The sequence below is a fragment of the Lupinus angustifolius genome, chromosome LG10, assembly GCF_001865875.1.
Source record: "Lupinus angustifolius cultivar Tanjil chromosome LG10, LupAngTanjil_v1.0, whole genome shotgun sequence".
Classification (NCBI taxonomy): domain Eukaryota; kingdom Viridiplantae; phylum Streptophyta; class Magnoliopsida; order Fabales; family Fabaceae; genus Lupinus; species Lupinus angustifolius.
This window is the reverse complement of record NC_032018.1, coordinates 435599-455929: the sequence shown is the minus strand read 5'-3', so window position 1 is coordinate 455929 and position 20331 is coordinate 435599. Positions and strand designations below refer to the sequence as shown.

The 20331-nt window shown below is 31.9% G+C and overlaps 2 protein-coding genes and 1 pseudogene across 2 annotated transcripts; 1 reads left to right on the top strand and 2 right to left on the bottom strand.

Annotated features, from left to right (window-relative positions):
- LOC109357901 lies at nt 1217-5964 on the bottom strand (annotated as a pseudogene).
- LOC109358370 (1-aminocyclopropane-1-carboxylate synthase 7-like) lies at nt 7206-9124 on the bottom strand. Its single transcript, XM_019602552.1, has 3 exons — nt 8853-9124; nt 8466-8755; nt 7206-8196 (listed from the first exon to the last, which is right to left on the bottom strand). Exons 1-3 carry the CDS (start codon nt 9021-9023, stop codon nt 7317-7319), a joined length of 1341 nt encoding a protein of 446 aa, XP_019458097.1. The 5' UTR covers nt 9024-9124; the 3' UTR covers nt 7206-7316.
- LOC109358714 (probable protein arginine N-methyltransferase 1.2) lies at nt 17213-20235 on the top strand. Its single transcript, XM_019603119.1, has 9 exons — nt 17213-17534; nt 17652-17662; nt 18030-18185; nt 18311-18374; nt 18480-18622; nt 18728-18815; nt 19099-19214; nt 19331-19481; nt 19936-20235. Exons 1-9 carry the CDS (start codon nt 17297-17299, stop codon nt 20139-20141), a joined length of 1173 nt encoding a protein of 390 aa, XP_019458664.1. The 5' UTR covers nt 17213-17296; the 3' UTR covers nt 20142-20235.

Genomic DNA, 20331 nt, shown 5'->3' with positions numbered 1-20331 from the left:
ACATCTCACATGTTATTGGGTCATTTCATGTGTGTTGATTCTAATTGGTTGATAAAAATGTATTTAAGTTAAAAATTTAATTATTAAATATCTTTCTAATCGATTACATTTTATGACACATGGAGTAGCATAATATTGTGGGACAAAAGATGTAGTATCACCCCATTTATAGTTCATTGGTCAAGGATTGCCTAGAGTTGAGTTGTAAATTGAGTTAATTTCAAATTATTTTTCAGTTTAAATGATAATTATTAACATACATAAATATATAAAGAGATATTAGATTTTATCCTAATTTTTTTAATTTTAATATATATTACATTCATATATTAGTAATATATACATATAACTATAAATATTTGTTTCAGTATATCAATATTCAGTCATGTTACTTTATGAACCTTTGCACAAATTCAGTCATGTTAGTTTACAACATCTAATGAACTTGTTTAGTTTAACTTTTGGAGAGAGAGAAAAGAAAAAAAACTTGCTTTTCTAATGCACTTTCCACAAAAAAGGAAAAGGGTTTTATTTTGATTAAAAGGCCTTTCGATCATTTTCAAAAGGTAAAACAAACGTATGTTTATCACTTCCTTGCATTCATAAGTATGCCATAACAGCAACAGAAGTTAGTTCAAGTGGTACATGTTTGATTATACTAAAATAAGATCTCGGTTCGAGTTTTGTAGATGAAAAAATATTCGTTGGGAGAGTTATATGCTCCCGATTCAGACAGTATTGCCTCAAGTGCGAGGATACCTATAAGAAACCAAAATAACTATGCCATAGCCTATCTTTTATGTCCCTTGTATAGGGCATAAAAAACCTCACAGAAAATGAAGTTCCTAGACTACATCATCCAAGTGCATTTGCAAATACTATTAATCAATATCGACAAAGAATCACATCAAAATGTATAAAAGCCCAAAGGGACAGCATTCCACAATATTGATATCCAAGCACAACCTTAGCAGAAAATTATTTGATTTGATTACAAGAATCTTTTCAACATTCCCTGCCTTAGTCTGTAGTAGCATGAAATAGAGTTGTACCAAAAAATGATATAGTTAAACCTACACTGAAGACTCAATTTATACAAGAAAATGCATGTAGCACTTATATGTAACAATAGAGTCTGTGCAAGAGTGATAAAAATAAGACTAAGTATGGGTACTAGGTAGCTATGTTGCTAATAGGGAAGGCAAGCAAATGCAATTTATTGACGATCCTTCTTAAAAGACATGAGGTGGGCAACAAAGGAATCATAGTCAGGTAGCTTTGGATGAACATGATCAAGCTTCTGCATTGAAGGAGTAGTTTCTCCATTAGAATTTAAAGATTTCGACCCGTCTTTTTTATCTTCATTATCTTGTATCACTGTTTTGGGAAGAGAGCTGGAAGGTTGCATCCTTGTAGCTGGAGGGGACCTATTGGGTATTGAAATTGGTTTAGGTGTTGCATGTTCAGCTGATCTAGGCTCAGAACTTCCCCGATTTTCAGAGCTTTTCATCGTGTATGAGGCCTTTCGATTATTGCTCACATAATCCCTTAAAGAATTCCATCCAGGTCTTGTACCATAAGTCTTGTATGAAGGAACATTGTTCGAGCTCAAATCTGTATCGGTTTTTGAAGGAGCTGATGTCCTTCGAGATATTCCATTATCAGGACGGGTTAGACTAGCTGAATTTTGTTTTGCAAGTTCATCCTCGGAATCACTATTTTCAGAATGGAAGTATGTGGTTGAGGACCTTGAGCCTAATTTATTTTTCACTTCACTTTGCTCTTTCGGAATGCGTGAGTCATGAGTACTAGTTAGAGTCTCTTGTGAGTTTGAAACAACATCATAACTTTTAGAATCAGAGGATATGTTTCTCATGCCTTCAGTTCTATTTCCTCTGCTCGCTTCCCTGGTGTATTTGTCTTGAATATGAGTATCAGAATTGATTGAAGTAGTCCTTACAGTAGGAAAAGATCTTTCATTCTGGGCTGAAATATCCCCCAATGAAGATGAATTCTCATTTGATGTATTCTTAAAATAAGGCGGTCTCTTATAAGCTTTATTGCGAAAACCACCAAATTCCTTATCATTTTCGGTATCAGATTCCTCCACAGTTTCAGTATTTTTGGTAGTATCAGGCAGTTGCAATGGCTGAATAGTTTTCGAGTCACCATAACCAAAAGTCTTATCGGACACAGTATTGATACATACGTTCTTCTCAAATTGTTCTTCCACAGAACCAGAACCAACTGAAGAGGGTGGTAACCAAGCCTTTATGTCAGAGCCCACATTTATACCTTTTCTTGATGAGGACTCTAAAGCCTCATGGTTTGCATTCCGATCAAGGACATGATTTCTATAATCGGAAGTCCCAGAAATCGTAGAGTTGATCAAATTCACCGTTCTATCATCAAAAGTGACAGGCAACAAGTCTTCTTTCTCTGAAGAAATTGAAGACTTTGACAATCTTTCAGAGACCAAAGAAAAATGTGACTGTGAAGTAGAACTTGATTCCTTCTCATCAATGTATTCTCCATGTCTCCTCCAAGAACTTTTTGTTTCTGATGGATCAACTTGTGATTTGCTTCCAGGAGATGAGAACAGACTAGATCTCTCTCCCTTGTATTTGTGCTCAGAAACAAATTTATAATCATCATCTGAACCAGAATCATCAAACACCGGGCAAATATCATTATAAGAATTTGGTTCGACAGCATTGTTCCCCTTCTTCTGGCCATGTGAGTTAAAATTTTGATTATGATCATCAATTGGAGGAATGAGGTGAGAAGAGGAAGCCTTTCTGGATTGTCTAATCAGCGTCGCATCTCCAAGGTGATGCTATTTTCAGTATTCAAATCGCCATCACCGTGTAGTTCAGTCATAAAATCTACCTCAGTTATTCTTGCCTGCTTTTTTATATTCACTTCATGTAAGTCACTGTTCTTGTGCTCAAATGTGTTATTTTTCTGATACATATCAGCAATTTGAGAACCATGGGCAGAACTACTAGATGACAATGAAGCTGATTGAGCATGCACCACACTCTCATGACTAGTCCGGTAATATTCATTCAGAGCTCCTACTAGGTTATCTTTTTCTTTGGCAGTAATCGGCTCATTGTGCATCGATGAACCCCTTCCGTGGAATGTGCTATTAACAGATCCTGTAGGTAGATGTTTGCCATCATGAACAACATATTCTTCAGGTACTTCTCTAAACCTTCTACCGGAATAACTATTTGATCCACTTGAGTACTTCCTACTCATGTTCTCATAATTTGAAAGTTCGGCAGCAGCTCTTGCAGCCATACTTGCATGTTCTGCAGATTCTGCAGCAGCCTGTGCAGCAGAGGCAGCATCTTTGAATTCCATGTTCCAATTTTGCCTAGCCATAAAAAAGGAATTGCCATTTCCAGAATTTGAATACCTAAATTCTTTTTCTTGACTTCCAATTCCTATATAAAAAAAAGAATACCAATTATTCAAGTAATAGAAAGAACCAAATCCCTATAGTTTATTTGCAATTATTGTCACAAAATAGTACCTAAAGGTCTAATTTCTGGACTAAACATCCCTGATGTTGTGGACTGATTGCCACCAGATTCATCCTCATAAGAAACCTTCACAAATTTATTTGGTCCAACCTTAACATATAAATAAAGCAATGTCAAAACAATATAACACAACAAATTTACATTTTATATTAGAATAAATTAAAGATAATCCAATATGAACAAGGCTTAGTAGCCTACCAACAAGTCTTGAGAAGACTTCCCATCATTTTCTCCAAATGAGTTGGGTTCCCATTTGATATTATGCTCTTCGGCAATACTAGTCAACATTTTCAGTTTTGTTGGCCGATCGGGTGCTTTGGCACACAATTTATCAACCAACTGAAATAACAACATTGAATCAGAATATAACTAAGAAGAATTCAGTTTTAACATGATCATATATATCCAAGAAGGTAATGAAACTTGCCAAGTGATTTACGCCACAATCAGGGCGTAATTCAATAGCTGCTGAGACAAATTCTTTTCCATACTTATGTGTAATTTGCTTCCGCACATCCACGAGCTCAGGAATGTCTGGCAATCTCGGGGATGCAAATATTACACTCGAAATTGCTTCCTTCATATCGATGGGGCAGTTTCTAGAAGGGGAAACAAGAAAAGATATAACGTGATCAACATCAACGTGAATGCACAATCATCATGAACAGAGTTGCACACAGCACAATCAGTAGACTCAGACAGAAAACCCCCCATGCAAAAATCTATTTAAAGTTTAAACACACACAAGTGAAGTCAAAGTACATAATAAATGAAGACACAAGTTTGTGCACCACAAATATTAACATGAATGTGACATGCATAGAATATCAGTTAATATACGATTCCAACAACAGAATACAGCAAAATAGCTAGGAATGTTAGGTGCCACTACACAACTAGTTTAGATTCTTGACTAGGGAGAGTTTGATAGTGTATCAGATGCACCATTTATAATTGGGTATAATGTAGTACCTTCTGCAATAACAAAATATAAACATAAAAAAACATTCATCAATGTTATATCTAACTATAAAGCCTATTGTTTTCATACAGGATCATAATTACCAGGAACGAGCCAGCAAGTTTTATACACTAGCAGTATAAGTGTTTTTTACACTATCAGTACATTTACATCATTCATATATTAACTATCGTTGACTTTCAAACAAAAACAAAAGTATTACAAATCAATGGTGAATGATGTGTTGATAGTATAAAAAACTTTACAATATTAGGGCATAGATTTTAAACTCATGGCTATAATTACAAAATTATTTTTACTATTCAAAGTGTAAAGAAATATATTCTGATAACACATACATTTCGTTCACAGAGTCTAAAAAATAATGCAGAGGTGAATTCAGTGGTATTGCCAAGTTGCAGAATATATGATAAACTTCCAAGTCAGATCAATGTAAGAAAACAAATCTCTCTAAAATAGAAAATACAAAGTATCTCCTTATATAAGATAACTTATTTTCTTAATTGATTGTTTGACATGTGTCTTATTTCACTTATTTCTAGAAATTTTCATTTAAAAATATGTTATAAAAGATAAAATAAGACACGTGTCAAATAATCAATGTAGTAGTTAAGGAGATAAATTATCTTCTGATATGAGGAGATACTTTATTCTCTTACTAACTTGAACTTAAGTGTAGATGAGATAAAATGTACTACAAATGATGGTAGTAAGTTTCACATACTTCTGTGATTCAATTGTTGGTAAGTGTGCTGCTATAAGTTCACAATATATCTGAACAAGATCATATGCTGCCATTAGCTTCTCTTCCCTTATAACATGTTCAACCTGAATACAAATAAAAGTCAAAGGAAACCAAAAGATCCTAAGGTTAAGCAACCTTAATTTATCATTCATCATTTTTTTAATCACACTCATTATTTGTTTTAATAACAAAAGTATAATTTTATTGTAACCGAAAAAATAAATGTGTTATTAAAAATTGTAGTGAAACATTTTTGTGCAACCCATATATATTGTTTAATCCAATTATTTAAAAATTAAAAAGCTGATATTTTGATTCCATGGGCAAGTAAAAATTGAGTTATTTTAATTATATAATATTGCAAGTATAGACTTGAAGCACTAAGAAAACAAAATGATAAAAAAGAATGAGAAAATGAAAATACTCTGATTGTAGCATTTTGTTCCTGAGCACATTGAAGCAATTGAGACAATTCCCTTTTGAGTTTCATCACCTCAGCTTCTTTCATTTTCTTACATATTTTGATGCGTGAAACCACAAGCTTTAATGCAGTTTTACTGCATAATATATAAATAAATTGAAATATAAAAAGAAACAGAGAAATGTAAATTTAAATTAATGAAAATGAGTATTGGTATTTGGTACCACTTAGCGGGCTTGAAACTTCTATGCAATATAGAGGACATGGTGTTCTATTGATGAGTAGAGAGATTAGTGATTCATTTTATTAGATGAATTGGAATTTGATTATATCTTAGGGGTTAAGAAATTGCTAATTATTTTCCATATGAGGATGTGCATGGAAATTATTCAACTTCAAATTTCTTCCCTACTTACCATTTGTATGAGTAGGGTGAGTAATTTTTAATAAATATTTTATATATTATCATTTTTTAATGAATATTTTATATATAATGAACTCTACCTTTCTTTCCTGTTTTACATTTTAGATAGTCATTATTTGCAATAATAATTAATATATGAATTATATACTTATAGAATACAAATTACTTATATTATTAGTACATGTATATTAAATCCTTATATAATATATTGTATTATTCTTTATATGAATTTTACTTATTGAACTATAGTAAATATAATTTCAGGAATGTGGCAATGACTCCGCCTTTACTTCACTATTATGGGTTCCTTAATACATTGGTGCACCGGAATTGAAATATAAATATGAATAAAGTAAAAGGTATATATATTATTTTAGAGTAGTGTTTATATATACTTAATTAATAATGATATTCAATTAACTAATTAATTGTTATTTTAAAAAATAAATTTATATAGTTTGTATGGACCTGATCATGCATTATGCTAAAATTTATTTTTTAGTTTTGATTTGATTCAAGATTCTATAGTAAAACTTTGAAGATAAACTTATTAGTCAAGAATTTCATTTAAAAATTAAAGTGAAAAAAATATGTGTATGAATCTGATTATATATGCAATTGTGCTAAAATGTATCTTATACAGTAGTTTTGATTCACTATTATATATCAAACTTTGCCCTTATAGTTTTTAATAGTCAAATAAAGTTCTTGATACAAAGTCAAAGTAATTACAAAGTTTTTGATGTGCAATATTCCTGACAGACAATTACAAAGTCAAAGGACTAACAATTTAAAGACAAAGTTTTTCTTCATTAAAGTTAATTAACTTTAACGATACAAAAAGATTTCTAAGAAACTTGCTTTAAGTAAAGCAAGCAAACAAGGATTGATTCCCTTCATTTCCACCACCTTTACCTTATTTTTTTTTGGTGTTGTTGTATTCTCGTACGGGAGACAATCCAATCTGAATTAAGAACATCTACATGTATGTAGGGCTAACTCTTCTAGCAGTTATTTTTTTTCATCCACAAAATTTAAAAATCAAGCATATACCACTTGAACCAACAATAGTTGGTACCACCTTTACAGCCCAACTAAAGAATATATCAAAATGGCCACAACCATTATGAAAAAAAGAAGAGAAACCATACTTATAAAATAAATATAAAATGAATAAGAATAAATTTTTATTTTCAGTATAATTTTTCTGTCCTTGTTCTTCTTTTTTCCATGAAGTGACGTATTCTTTTCAAAGCTAATTCCAATGTTTCCTCGCTCATGTTTGCAAAGCAAACCCTGAACCAACCTGGCTCAGAACAATGGCAAGAAGATCCTGGTGAGATATTAAGCTTTATTTCATTCAGAGTTTCATTCCAAAGCTTCAATTCACCTTCCCTTGTTGCCTTATTCTCCAACACTAGTAGTGGACTAAGATTCATCCAACAAAACAATCCTGCATTCCCTTCCAAGCACTCTATCCCAGCATTTCTCAACCCTTCAATGATCATTGTGTATCTCTTTCTCAACCTCTCTCTATTAGTCTTAATGTAGTTTTTAGTGAATTTTTTATCTGATAACATAGAAGCCAAAAGGTGTTGTGTTTGTGAGGATATAAGAGTGAAACTTGACATTCTTCTAGCTGTTGTCACAACCTTATCATTGTATGAATAAATGGTGCCAACTCTAAAACCAGGAAGGCCAAGATCCTTTGAGAGACTATAAACAATGTGAACTCTTTCAGCATTTTTGTAATTTCTAGCCTCAAGGATTTCTGCTATGCTTATGAACTCCGAGGAGGAGAAGACTGAGCCTGAATAAATTTCATCTGAGACAAGATGGATATTCTTGAGAGTCACAAAGTCAAGAATCTCCTCAAGAACCTTGCGTTGGATTGTTGCACCTAAAGGGTTTGAGGGGTTTGTGATCAATACTCCTTTCACTTTAATGTTCATGGCTTCTGCTTCTTTGTATGCAGCTTCTAATGCTTGAGGAGTTATCTGAAAATTGTTTGAACTGTCACAGTGAATTGGAACTATGTTTACTCCAGTTCTCCACCTTAAATCTCTATCAAATCTGCAAACCAAAAATGCCAAATCCTTCTTAGTATAAATTATATACAGTTTTATACCAGATTAATCATATACAAGACATAACAACATCTATGTATAATTTTCTTTGGTTAGTCAAAAAAAGAAAATAAAAGTTTTTATTTAACTTATTAATAATTTAATATTTTGTCCACCAACCACAAGAAATGACAGTGACACATTCTTTTATATAGTTGTAGTGTGTACATTAAGCAACCAAGTTTGAAAGGTAAAATAAGTTTGAAGTTTTCTTACCCAGGGTAGTATGGGGTTGGAACAAGTAAAGCATCTCCTGGGTTAGCAATGATAAAAGTTAAGAGTTCATTGGCTGCAGTTGCACCTGCAGTGAGGACAATTCTGGAAGGGTCAAATTTGGCTCTCCCTTCTCTTATTTGTTCCATGAAGCTTGCCATTGCTTTTCTGAATGATTCAAGTCCATGATAGTCTTGAAATAAAGCATTCTCTCTGAAACCAGAAGCTCCTTTTCCCCATGTACCTGTCTCTGAGTTTTCTTCCAAATATTTCTCAATCAAATCAAATGAAACCTGTTCATTCATTAAATCATTAATAACTAGTTGAGCTAACATAAGCAATATTTTATGTATATTCTTAGAATGAAAACTATAACTTTTTGTTACATACTTGATTTTCTGCCAATCCCATTTGTATGACTCCTGAGGGGTTAGTGCATTCATGATAGGGGTCTTCATCATAAGCTTTCCATCCAGCAAAGTAAGGAGAATCTTCTCCATGAGTTTCAGAAGTTGCAACTTTTGAAAGTTCAACACAACCTTTCTCTATCTCAATACCCATAACTAGCTAGCTTTCTTGATAAAAAAAATTCCTCAACTATATACTGAGAAGTTTGTTAATAGAAAGCAAAAAGTAGCTTGGGATAATAGAGAGAGAGAGAGTAGAGAATAGAGAAGTGGATGAGAACGTGTTGAATGAAATGTTCTATATATATAGGTAGGTTTTGAGGCTTAGGATACACCAAAAATATAAGGGACCCTCCTTCAACTTGGCTGGCACAAACATTGGAGAAAAAATAATCAATTTTTATTGATTCTGTAGTGTAAGCAAATCGGGGCTTTTACCTTTTAGGCTTTTATTACAGATATAATTTATCTGCTGAGACTAATTAGTGACAACTGTGACCTTCTGCGAGATCCACACGGAAAATATATATGGTGGTTGTTTAAGGGTGGATTTCTTGCTATCATAACTAGCTAATATAGTAAGTGCCCCTTTGCTTAAACATTTTATTATCTTTAGTCTCTAATATAGTTTTTGAAATTAAGATTTTCTAAGTGAAATTTATAGTTTACTTTTTATATTGCAAATATAAAACTATTTGTGTTTGTAATCAATTTTTATAGTGTTATTGTTGGTGCTTTAGTCTCATCTATAGCATATCATTATAATTAATCTGAAGTTATCAAAGTAATTTCTTGTTGTTTATGGGTTTGAAGTAACCCTTTGCAGTTCTTCCCATTAAAAGAATACACTCAAATTCCATTCTTTATGTAACTTGTTACTCATCAAACATAATAAAGAATAAGCTCGTATCCTATCAGGAAATTACTTATTTCCTTAATATATTAATTATTTGATATATGTCTTATTTATTTTTTCTCTATAAGTTTTCTTTTTAAAATATATTATAAAAAAAAACTAACACATATCAAACAATCAATATATTTAAGAATATAAGTTATTTCTTAGTATAACAAAATATTTTATTATTTTAATCAAATTCCATTATTTAAGACATGACAAAAGATACCAAGTAACCGAAAAGAGAGATTAAGGTTGTGATTTAATTTGCAAGTAGCTAAGACAAAAGAGAAGGTTTGAGAAGCTCTTGAAAGATCTTCTGACCCCACGCACTTGTGTGCATTGATATAGCTAAAAATAGAGCTTAATGACTACTATGAAGTTTAAAACTTGTTCATATATAGTTTTCTTTCCATTGCAATTGGTGATATGCATATATATTTAGAAGTAATTCAATTGCTTATGTAATCAACTTTCTTCTAATTAAGAGTTATATCTTTAAGTTGCATCAGATATTCGTAGAGCCAACTAGTCATCACTAGTTAATTGCAGTGCATCACACGTCTTAATTAGTTGTTCACTTTCTAAATGTTAGTAGCACCCCAAAACTATAAATCTTTATTTTTTGTTCTTTATCAAGTTTTGGAAAAACAAAAGCAATTTTTGAGCCACTAGAAAACTTTAGAGTTTAGATTACATTATTAACAAACCCATTAGAGAATATGTGCTCTCTTAAGTCTTAAAAAACACATAACTATGAAGAATTGTTTTTGCAAATTAAAACATGTATAAAGCTACCACTATACTCTTATGGTTTTCTCTTTTTTGGCTTAGAGACATTGTGCCATAACTTAAATTCAGTCAAGCTGGCAAAAATCAAAGTTAATGATTTTAAAATAAAAAAATATAACTTACTGAGATTCAAGGTTAGAAATTATTTGCACACAATCCATCCAATTATCCATGATCAAGGAGATTGGTGAAATTATATGATCACATTCAAAAGTGAATATATATATATATATATGTATATTATACATTATAAAGGAAAAAGAGAAAATTACACTGGTCTTGTCTGGTTGTTGTCTTATGGATTGTTTTAGTTTCATTAACGTGAAGATTATAGCGAAATGCCATATAATTTTTATCGAGAGATCCAAATATTGTAATATTGATTTAGATTTTTAATTAGAATTTTAATTTACGATTGCACTATGATGTCACATCCTTTATTTATAATGAATTTCAGGGGGGAAGAATTGGTAGTTTGTAAGTCATAGCAATATTTTATCATCCTTTATTTATAAAAAGGTTGCTCCGGTAATTTTTTAACGACAAATGTTAATATTTATTATGTCTGAGATTCAAACTTTTAACCTCATTTATTTCATTTATTATAATTTGGTTCCTAATTATTAGTTAGTATAATTTGACTTTAATCGTAAATTAAGTTATCAATATCTCAACTCATTAAATGTTTAGGATTGCTTCTATAATGTGCTTATATACATATATAATGTACTCATGAGATCATGTTAATTTGAGGGGAAGTCATTTTACGAAGTATATAGACATGCACAACAACGTTTAGGAGCTAGTTTGGAATCTAAGTATTTGTCGGGGTTGTGTTGTTTTTGTGGAATTCAACTAATTCAAAGAATTACATGTAATAAGATCATGAATATCCATGTGGTAGAGAAGATCAATTATAGATCTGCAATTAATATGATGAATCTTAATGCTGGAAAAAGAACGTGCTTAAGGGATCATATGACGAATGTGCGGCGACTTAGGCCTCTAAGGTTGAGACAAGTATCAAAACATAGGTCGAACTCGACGTGGAACTTCATTTTTATTATATTTATTTGTGGGTGTATCATATATATTATAATGGAGTAGTTGTATTTATGGGCTTCTTTTTCTACCAAGATAAATCATATCCAACATAATTGGCTGGAAAGTATCGACATTGAAATCAAAATAACAGTTATGCTTCATTTCAAAAGGAAACTAGGTCTTGTCTTTTACTCAATATATTGCTTTGAAATGGTATAAATTGTGTTCAAATATTATGTGCTGTCTCTTCCAAACTTGTGTTTCCATTATAGGGCTATTGACTATTAATTATTTAGTATAATTGTTGTGTTGGGTGGAACAAAAAGAAGGGGTATATATATATATATTATATATGTTGGTAATGAAGCTAGATAGTAACGAAGAAAGTGTTGATACATATAAAATGGAAACACCATAGAAATAATATTCTGAAATGAAAAGTTGTGATGAAAATGACCAATTAGTTCATTGTCTATGAGGAAGTTTACAAGGAGAGTGCGTGATTTGGATCTTCCTTGGATATGAATTTCTTTTGTAAACCAGAAAGTCCGGGGAATCTTGGAATAAATCAACCATGGCATATAAAGGGATTGTGTTTTCAATTGTTAATAACAGCTAAGTGTGTCAACTCAAAGTGAACCATTGAATTGGTCATGCTAGATATTGTCACTTCATAACGATGACTAGCTAGTAAAATAAACCTATTTTTAGTGAATACTTAAGCATGTAATTATTTTCAATTTAATCTTAAATATATATATTTTAACAATGAATGCAAACTTGTTTATTATATTCACTTCAAAGATACGAGTGCTTTAGAAATTTTTTGTTGAGGCTCAATTTATAATATTCGAGATAATAATTGCCATAAGAATTCCTGAAGTGAAAATGTTATATTCTTCTGTAAAAATTATACTAATCATAAAAAAATATGTATAGCTTGAATTATCATATATCAACTATCATATTGTTTATTGCACCTTTTTAAGTTTGGTAAGGTAGCAATGAAAAAGCGAAAAGGTTGAAAATAAACTAAGCATAAGGTATAAAAAAAGTGATCCAATATATGACTACAGAGCAAGGGAATATTGCAATGTTTGTATCCCAATCAGAGGGCATGAATTTTCTAAGAAGATATAGTACCAATGGTGAGAAGCCACGTGGGAATTCTTGTTCTAATCATGTTAGGATTATGTCTAAGAGAGATAACTATAGAATATTGACTAGGTCGGATATATAGCTTTCATTCTGTTTTTGCTTCTTTCCTTTTTTCCTTCATTTTTATTTGCAGCACTATATATAACTAATATAAGCAAAAAGTATTATTAACCAATCAGAATATTCCAAGTGGTACTCAAACTCATAAATAGAAATTTATAGAACAAGTCCTCACTTAGAATAATATATAGTTAGACATTATATTGAAGAAGACTTAGCTTATACGTCAATTTGAATAATTAAGTTACATGCACTACGTACTAGTGATTCGAATATAAATGAGAAGTACAAGTAGGGTTGCCACTTCAGTATTCACAAACATGCCAGCAAAGTGTCTCTGACTTTATGCAAGTTACGAGTTTAATTTGTTATAGTTGTAGGATTAATAGAATAATATATATATACGTGCACACAAATTGACAAAGTTACCATAATTTCTTAATGCTGGTTTCTGTGATTACAAAGCCAAAAATGTGTCCCAACTACATCCACATGGTACCATTTATTCACGATCACAGTGCTACACTATTATGCTCCATGCCTAGTTTCAGGCCAAGTTGCCATGCCAACCAGGTAATGTCTATTATAAACTCAGCTGTGTAATGTTGCACTGTTGCACACTCATACCTCTGCATTGGAACTCATAAAACTACTGTATTGCAACATGGTAGTGGAGGCAACGTCATCATAAGGTGGTCTGATGGTGAAAAAGGCGGTCGTAAGGAATGGAGTGTAGGAGGTTGTGGGTTCGAGTCTCACCATCCCAAAAAATGGAAGTTATAAGGGTGGTTTGATGGTAAGAGGTGTAGGAGGTTGAGAGTGGAGTCTCACCCAAGAAAATTACACTGGTCTTGTCTGGTTGTTGTCTTATGGATTGTTTTAGTTTCATTAACGTGAAGATTATAGCGAAATGCCATATAATTTTTATCGAGAGATCCAAATATTGTAATATTGATTTAGATTTTTAATTAGAATTTTAATTTACGATTGCACTATGATGTCACATCCTTTATTTATAATGAATTTCAGGGGGGAAGAATTGGTAGTTTGTAAGTCATAGCAATATTTTATCATCCTTTATTTATAAAAAGGTTGCTCCGGTAATTTTTTAACGACAAATGTTAATATTTATTATGTCTGAGATTCAAACTTTTAACCTCATTTATTTCATTTATTATAATTTGGTTCCTAATTATTAGTTAGTATAATTTGACTTTAATCGTAAATTAAGTTATCAATATCTCAACTCATTAAATGTTTAGGATTGCTTCTATAATGTGCTTATATACATATATAATGTACTCATGAGATCATGTTAATTTGAGGGGAAGTCATTTTACGAAGTATATAGACATGCACAACAACGTTTAGGAGCTAGTTTGGAATCTAAGTATTTGTCGGGGTTGTGTTGTTTTTGTGGAATTCAACTAATTCAAAGAATTACATGTAATAAGATCATGAATATCCATGTGGTAGAGAAGATCAATTATAGATCTGCAATTAATATGATGAATCTTAATGCTGGAAAAAGAACGTGCTTAAGGGATCATATGACGAATGTGCGGCGACTTAGGCCTCTAAGGTTGAGACAAGTATCAAAACATAGGTCGAACTCGACGTGGAACTTCATTTTTATTATATTTATTTGTGGGTGTATCATATATATTATAATGGAGTAGTTGTATTTATGGGCTTCTTTTTCTACCAAGATAAATCATATCCAACATAATTGGCTGGAAAGTATCGACATTGAAATCAAAATAACAGTTATGCTTCATTTCAAAAGGAAACTAGGTCTTGTCTTTTACTCAATATATTGCTTTGAAATGGTATAAATTGTGTTCAAATATTATGTGCTGTCTCTTCCAAACTTGTGTTTCCATTATAGGGCTATTGACTATTAATTATTTAGTATAATTGTTGTGTTGGGTGGAACAAAAAGAAGGGGTATATATATATATATTATATATGTTGGTAATGAAGCTAGATAGTAACGAAGAAAGTGTTGATACATATAAAATGGAAACACCATAGAAATAATATTCTGAAATGAAAAGTTGTGATGAAAATGACCAATTAGTTCATTGTCTATGAGGAAGTTTACAAGGAGAGTGCGTGATTTGGATCTTCCTTGGATATGAATTTCTTTTGTAAACCAGAAAGTCCGGGGAATCTTGGAATAAATCAACCATGGCATATAAAGGGATTGTGTTTTCAATTGTTAATAACAGCTAAGTGTGTCAACTCAAAGTGAACCATTGAATTGGTCATGCTAGATATTGTCACTTCATAACGATGACTAGCTAGTAAAATAAACCTATTTTTAGTGAATACTTAAGCATGTAATTATTTTCAATTTAATCTTAAATATATATATTTTAACAATGAATGCAAACTTGTTTATTATATTCACTTCAAAGATACGAGTGCTTTAGAAATTTTTTGTTGAGGCTCAATTTATAATATTCGAGATAATAATTGCCATAAGAATTCCTGAAGTGAAAATGTTATATTCTTCTGTAAAAATTATACTAATCATAAAAAAATATGTATAGCTTGAATTATCATATATCAACTATCATATTGTTTATTGCACCTTTTTAAGTTTGGTAAGGTAGCAATGAAAAAGCGAAAAGGTTGAAAATAAACTAAGCATAAGGTATAAAAAAAGTGATCCAATATATGACTACAGAGCAAGGGAATATTGCAATGTTTGTATCCCAATCAGAGGGCATGAATTTTCTAAGAAGATATAGTACCAATGGTGAGAAGCCACGTGGGAATTCTTGTTCTAATCATGTTAGGATTATGTCTAAGAGAGATAACTATAGAATATTGACTAGGTCGGATATATAGCTTTCATTCTGTTTTTGCTTCTTTCCTTTTTTCCTTCATTTTTATTTGCAGCACTATATATAACTAATATAAGCAAAAAGTATTATTAACCAATCAGAATATTCCAAGTGGTACTCAAACTCATAAATAGAAATTTATAGAACAAGTCCTCACTTAGAATAATATATAGTTAGACATTATATTGAAGAAGACTTAGCTTATACGTCAATTTGAATAATTAAGTTACATGCACTACGTACTAGTGATTCGAATATAAATGAGAAGTACAAGTAGGGTTGCCACTTCAGTATTCACAAACATGCCAGCAAAGTGTCTCTGACTTTATGCAAGTTACGAGTTTAATTTGTTATAGTTGTAGGATTAATAGAATAATATATATATACGTGCACACAAATTGACAAAGTTACCATAATTTCTTAATGCTGGTTTCTGTGATTACAAAGCCAAAAATGTGTCCCAACTACATCCACATGGTACCATTTATTCACGATCACAGTGCTACACTATTATGCTCCATGCCTAGTTTCAGGCCAAGTTGCCATGCCAACCAGGTAATGTCTATTATAAACTCAGCTGTGTAATGTTGCACTGTTGCACACTCATACCTCTGCATTGGAACTCATAAAACTACTGTATTGCAACATGGTAGTGGAGGCAACGTCATCATAAGGTGGTCTGATGGTGAAAAAGGCGGTCGTAAGGAATGGAGTGTAGGAGGTTGTGGGTTCGAGTCTCACCATCCCAAAAAATGGAAGTTATAAGGGTGGTTTGATGGTAAGAGGTGTAGGAGGTTGAGAGTGGAGTCTCACCCACAACAAAATACTAACAACTAACAATTGCCGATAAAAAAAACGTCATAGTCGAATTACATTTTTTTAGATTGAGGGAAAAATATTTCTAAGACTATTTTTAATTTGATTGTTTTAGTTTTTCTAAGACTATTTTTTTAATAAATAAATAAGTGAGTCTGTTTTCAGTATGATACTATAATATTTGTTTCTTTTTAAAAATGACAAACTACTTTTTAGGAAGATGAAATTGAAACCTAAACACCTTACCTATGTGAGTACCAGGCCTAGTGTCACAATCTTTGATATTTATATTGCAATTTCAAAGCCCAACAATGCTTCCAATTAAATATCCTAACTAATATGGAGTAGTTCACTAAGCAAAGTCAATATAGTTTTTCTATAGGAGTTTATCAACTACATTAGCTTTGATTGAGGTTTTAGTAATCCAAAATTGTGCATATTTTAGTCCTTAGATTTTTAAAAATCTTAATTTTAATACTTGTTATAACTTAAATGGGATTATATCAATATATATGATACCAACGGGCGTTGGTTCAAGTTAGCCCTACGTACATGTAGATTTTTCCCGGCTTGGATAAGATTGATGAAGTTTTAAAAATCCGGAAACATATTTGAACTCTAAAAAGGAAAATAAAAAACAAAGATGTACCAAATAACTAAACCTAAAATTTACCCAATGGAGTTCCCTCTTGTTGTACTATAAAATAAAAACGAAATATTTTCAAAAACTAAGGCAAATAAAACCCCACACTAAAACCCTAATTTTCCCAATCACACAATCGATTGAGCATTCAAATTATTGGCTTCATGGGTCGCCGTAAGAACAACAATAATCAGAGTTCCAACAAAGACATGAACAATAACAGCAACAATCTTCGATTTCAAGATGCTGATGAAGTCATCGAAGATGTAGCTGAAAGCTCCAACCTTGACCATTCAATGTGTGACCCTGTTGCTGATGCTGAAGTTCAACCTTCTTCTCTCGACGTTCTTTCTGATGATAAAACCAGCGCTGATTACTACTTCGATTCATACTCTCATTTTGGTATATTTCTTCTTTCCCACTTCAAAGTTTTCATTTTTTTTAGTTTTATATTTGGGTGTGCTTTTAACTTTCACCTTTTACTAACTTCACTCGTTTTGTTTCTATTTGTGTTTACAGGAATTCACGAAGTATGTCTCCGGCTTCAAGTTTTAATTTTTCCTTCTTTTATACGATTTTTAGTTTTTGTTAATAGGTGTGTCAGTAAAACAAAAAAGCAGAAGCTAAATAAACATATGGAAATAGCTTATAAAATTATTTAGAAACTTCGTTTATGCTCTTTTCAGAGAAGCTTATTAAAATAAGTTTTTAGCTTATTTCAATAGAGTTTTGTTGAATAAAACACTTAATTAAACTGTTCACCCAAGATGCCCATAGTCCAAAAATGAGTCATTTTTCAATCCACTGTTTTCACAAGTTTATGAAAATATCTTCTTGTTTCGACTTTAAAGTTTCGATTATTTTTCAATCCACTGTTTTCACCTTTTTGAATTGCAGGAAATGTTGAAGGACAGTGTGAGAACTAAGACATATCAAAGTGTTATTTATCAGAACAAGTTCTTGTTTAAGGATAAAGTTGTTCTTGATGTGGGTGCTGGCACTGGGATTTTATCACTATTCTGTGCCAAAGCAGGGGCCAAACATGTCTATGCAGTAAGTGTCTAACTTCCCTTTTATCCATGCAGTGTTTTTATTCACAAAAAACATATGCGATTTATAAATTTATCATGCATTGCACATCATTCTTAATTGAACCGTTTTTTATTTTGAAAACTCAGGTTGAGTGCTCCCATATGGCTGACATGGCAAAGGAGATAGTTGAAGTGAATGGATACTCTAATGGTGATGCCATTTACATACACCTCTAATTCATTTCCGGTATATTTTGTTTGGATGGATTAATTGGAATAACCACTCACTATAATATTACATTGTTTTTTTTTGCAGTTGTAACAGTTTTAAAGGGGAAGATTGAAGAACTTGAACTTCCGGTTGCGAAAGTTGATATTATAATTTCAGAATGGATGGGTTATTTCTTGTTGTTTGAGAATATGTTAAATACTGTTCTCTATGCTCGTGACAAATGGCTTGTAAGTTATACCTTCCTTGCTCTTATTGATACTGAGCATTAAGTATTGTATACACTAGTATGGTCTGTGTATCATTTTGAGACCTTTTTTATTCTTTTTGCTTAGGTGGATGGTGGAGTTGTGCTACCAGATAAAGCATCCCTCTATCTCACTGCCATCGAAGATGCAGACTACAAAGAAGATAAAATTGAGTGTGAGTTATTGATCTCTTACTAAATGAGTATATCAATCTTTTGTAGTAGACCCGTAATGAAACAAATCATCCAAACCAATGTTTATTTGCATCCTGAGCTACATGTAAGTTGATAAAAAAATTCTTTTGTATTAATTTTCTACATGTATTAATGAATTGATGTCAACTACTGTTACTGGTTAGTCTTATGCACTCAAGCTTTTGTAGCAAATTCCAAAAGAAATGATATTCAGGTGCCTTTTATATCCCATTACTGATATTGCATTTTCATTTTTTGTATCAGTTTGGAACAATGTATATGGATTTGACATGAGCTGCATCAAGAAGCAAGCCATAGTGGAGCCTCTTGTTGACACAGTTGACCAGAAACAGATTGTTACAAACAGCCAGCTTCTTAAGGTGGGTAATTGGTTCTTCTGGTGTTTTCGTAAACTTGATGTATTTTTTTATGCCTTGGCCCAAAAAATTTGTGCTTTGTTTTGAAGATATGCACTGATTGCTTCATATTTTCTTAGACTATGGATATCTCAAAGATGGCTCCTGGAGATGCTTCGTTCACAGCACCCTTTAAACTTGTAGCTGCACGTGATGATTATATTCATGCTCTTGTTGCTTATTTTGATGTATCCTTTACAAGGTGTCATAAACTGATGGGCTTCTCCACAGGTTAATTCTCTACTTCCTAAGTTCTCTTTGATGCTTTGGTTTTGTCCGTTTTTTATGTTTTGGGCTCTTGATGTAAAGTATTAATAGGCAATAGCAATAATAATAAGAATGATACCAGCATACATATTTTTTTATAGATTCTAGTTCTTGATAAGGGTCTAAACTCCAAAGTATTATCTTCTCAATTGGATAACATGGCAGAATAAAGTTATATAGCCAAGAATGATGTTAGAGTATGTTTACAAAATGGTAAGTTGTGAACAAAATGGTATCACTTCTGAAACTATGCGGAGTATGTTTACACCAAGAGTGATTCCTGCAAAATTGTGAAAGAGTTCTTTCAATTTTCTTCCTTGCCATGATATGAAATTAAATATTACTGGGCTTGTTCAACACATATTAGAATTTGTTAAGCTAGTAAACATGGCCTCACCTTTTGAGCATATTTATGCAGGGCCAAGATCTCGAACTACACATTGGAAACAAACAGTCCTTTATCTAGAAGATGTGTTGACTGTTTGTGAAGGGGAGGCAATTGTTGGGAGCATGACTGTGGCACAAAATAAAAAGAATCCTAGAGATGTTGACATAGCACTCAAGTATACATTAAATGGCAGAAGATGCAATGCTTCAAGGGTTCAGCATTACAAGATGCGATAAGCCCAGTTTTTATTGTGTTGCTCACCACAATTTGAGATTTTGACAATTGCAGCTTCTTCTATATTAAAATGAGGCTGCTGTTTAAGAATTGTAACTTATTCACTACTTGTTTTCTTTCTCACAATTGCTCAATGCTGTTCAGGATGTGATTGTCAACTTTGAAATTCTATTTGTTTGCTTTTTAGTTTAA

Coding starts and splice junctions, on each gene's coding strand:
- LOC109358370 (XM_019602552.1), bottom strand. CDS start 9,023: ATGGGTATTGAGATAGAGAAAGGTTGTGTTGAACTTTCAAAAGTTGCA. Junction 8,756..8,852: donor TGGGATTGGCAGAAAATCAA/GTATGTAACAAA, acceptor ATGAATGAACAG/GTTTCATTTGATTTGATTGA. Junction 8,197..8,465: donor CCAACCCCATACTACCCTGG/GTAAGAAAACTT, acceptor TTTGGTTTGCAG/ATTTGATAGAGATTTAAGGT.
- LOC109358714 (XM_019603119.1), top strand. CDS start 17,297: ATGGGTCGCCGTAAGAACAACAATAATCAGAGTTCCAACAAAGACATG. Junction 18,375..18,479: donor AGTGAATGGATACTCTAATG/GTGATGCCATTT, acceptor TTTTTTTTGCAG/TTGTAACAGTTTTAAAGGGG. Junction 18,816..19,098: donor CAAAGAAGATAAAATTGAGT/GTGAGTTATTGA, acceptor TTTTTGTATCAG/TTTGGAACAATGTATATGGA.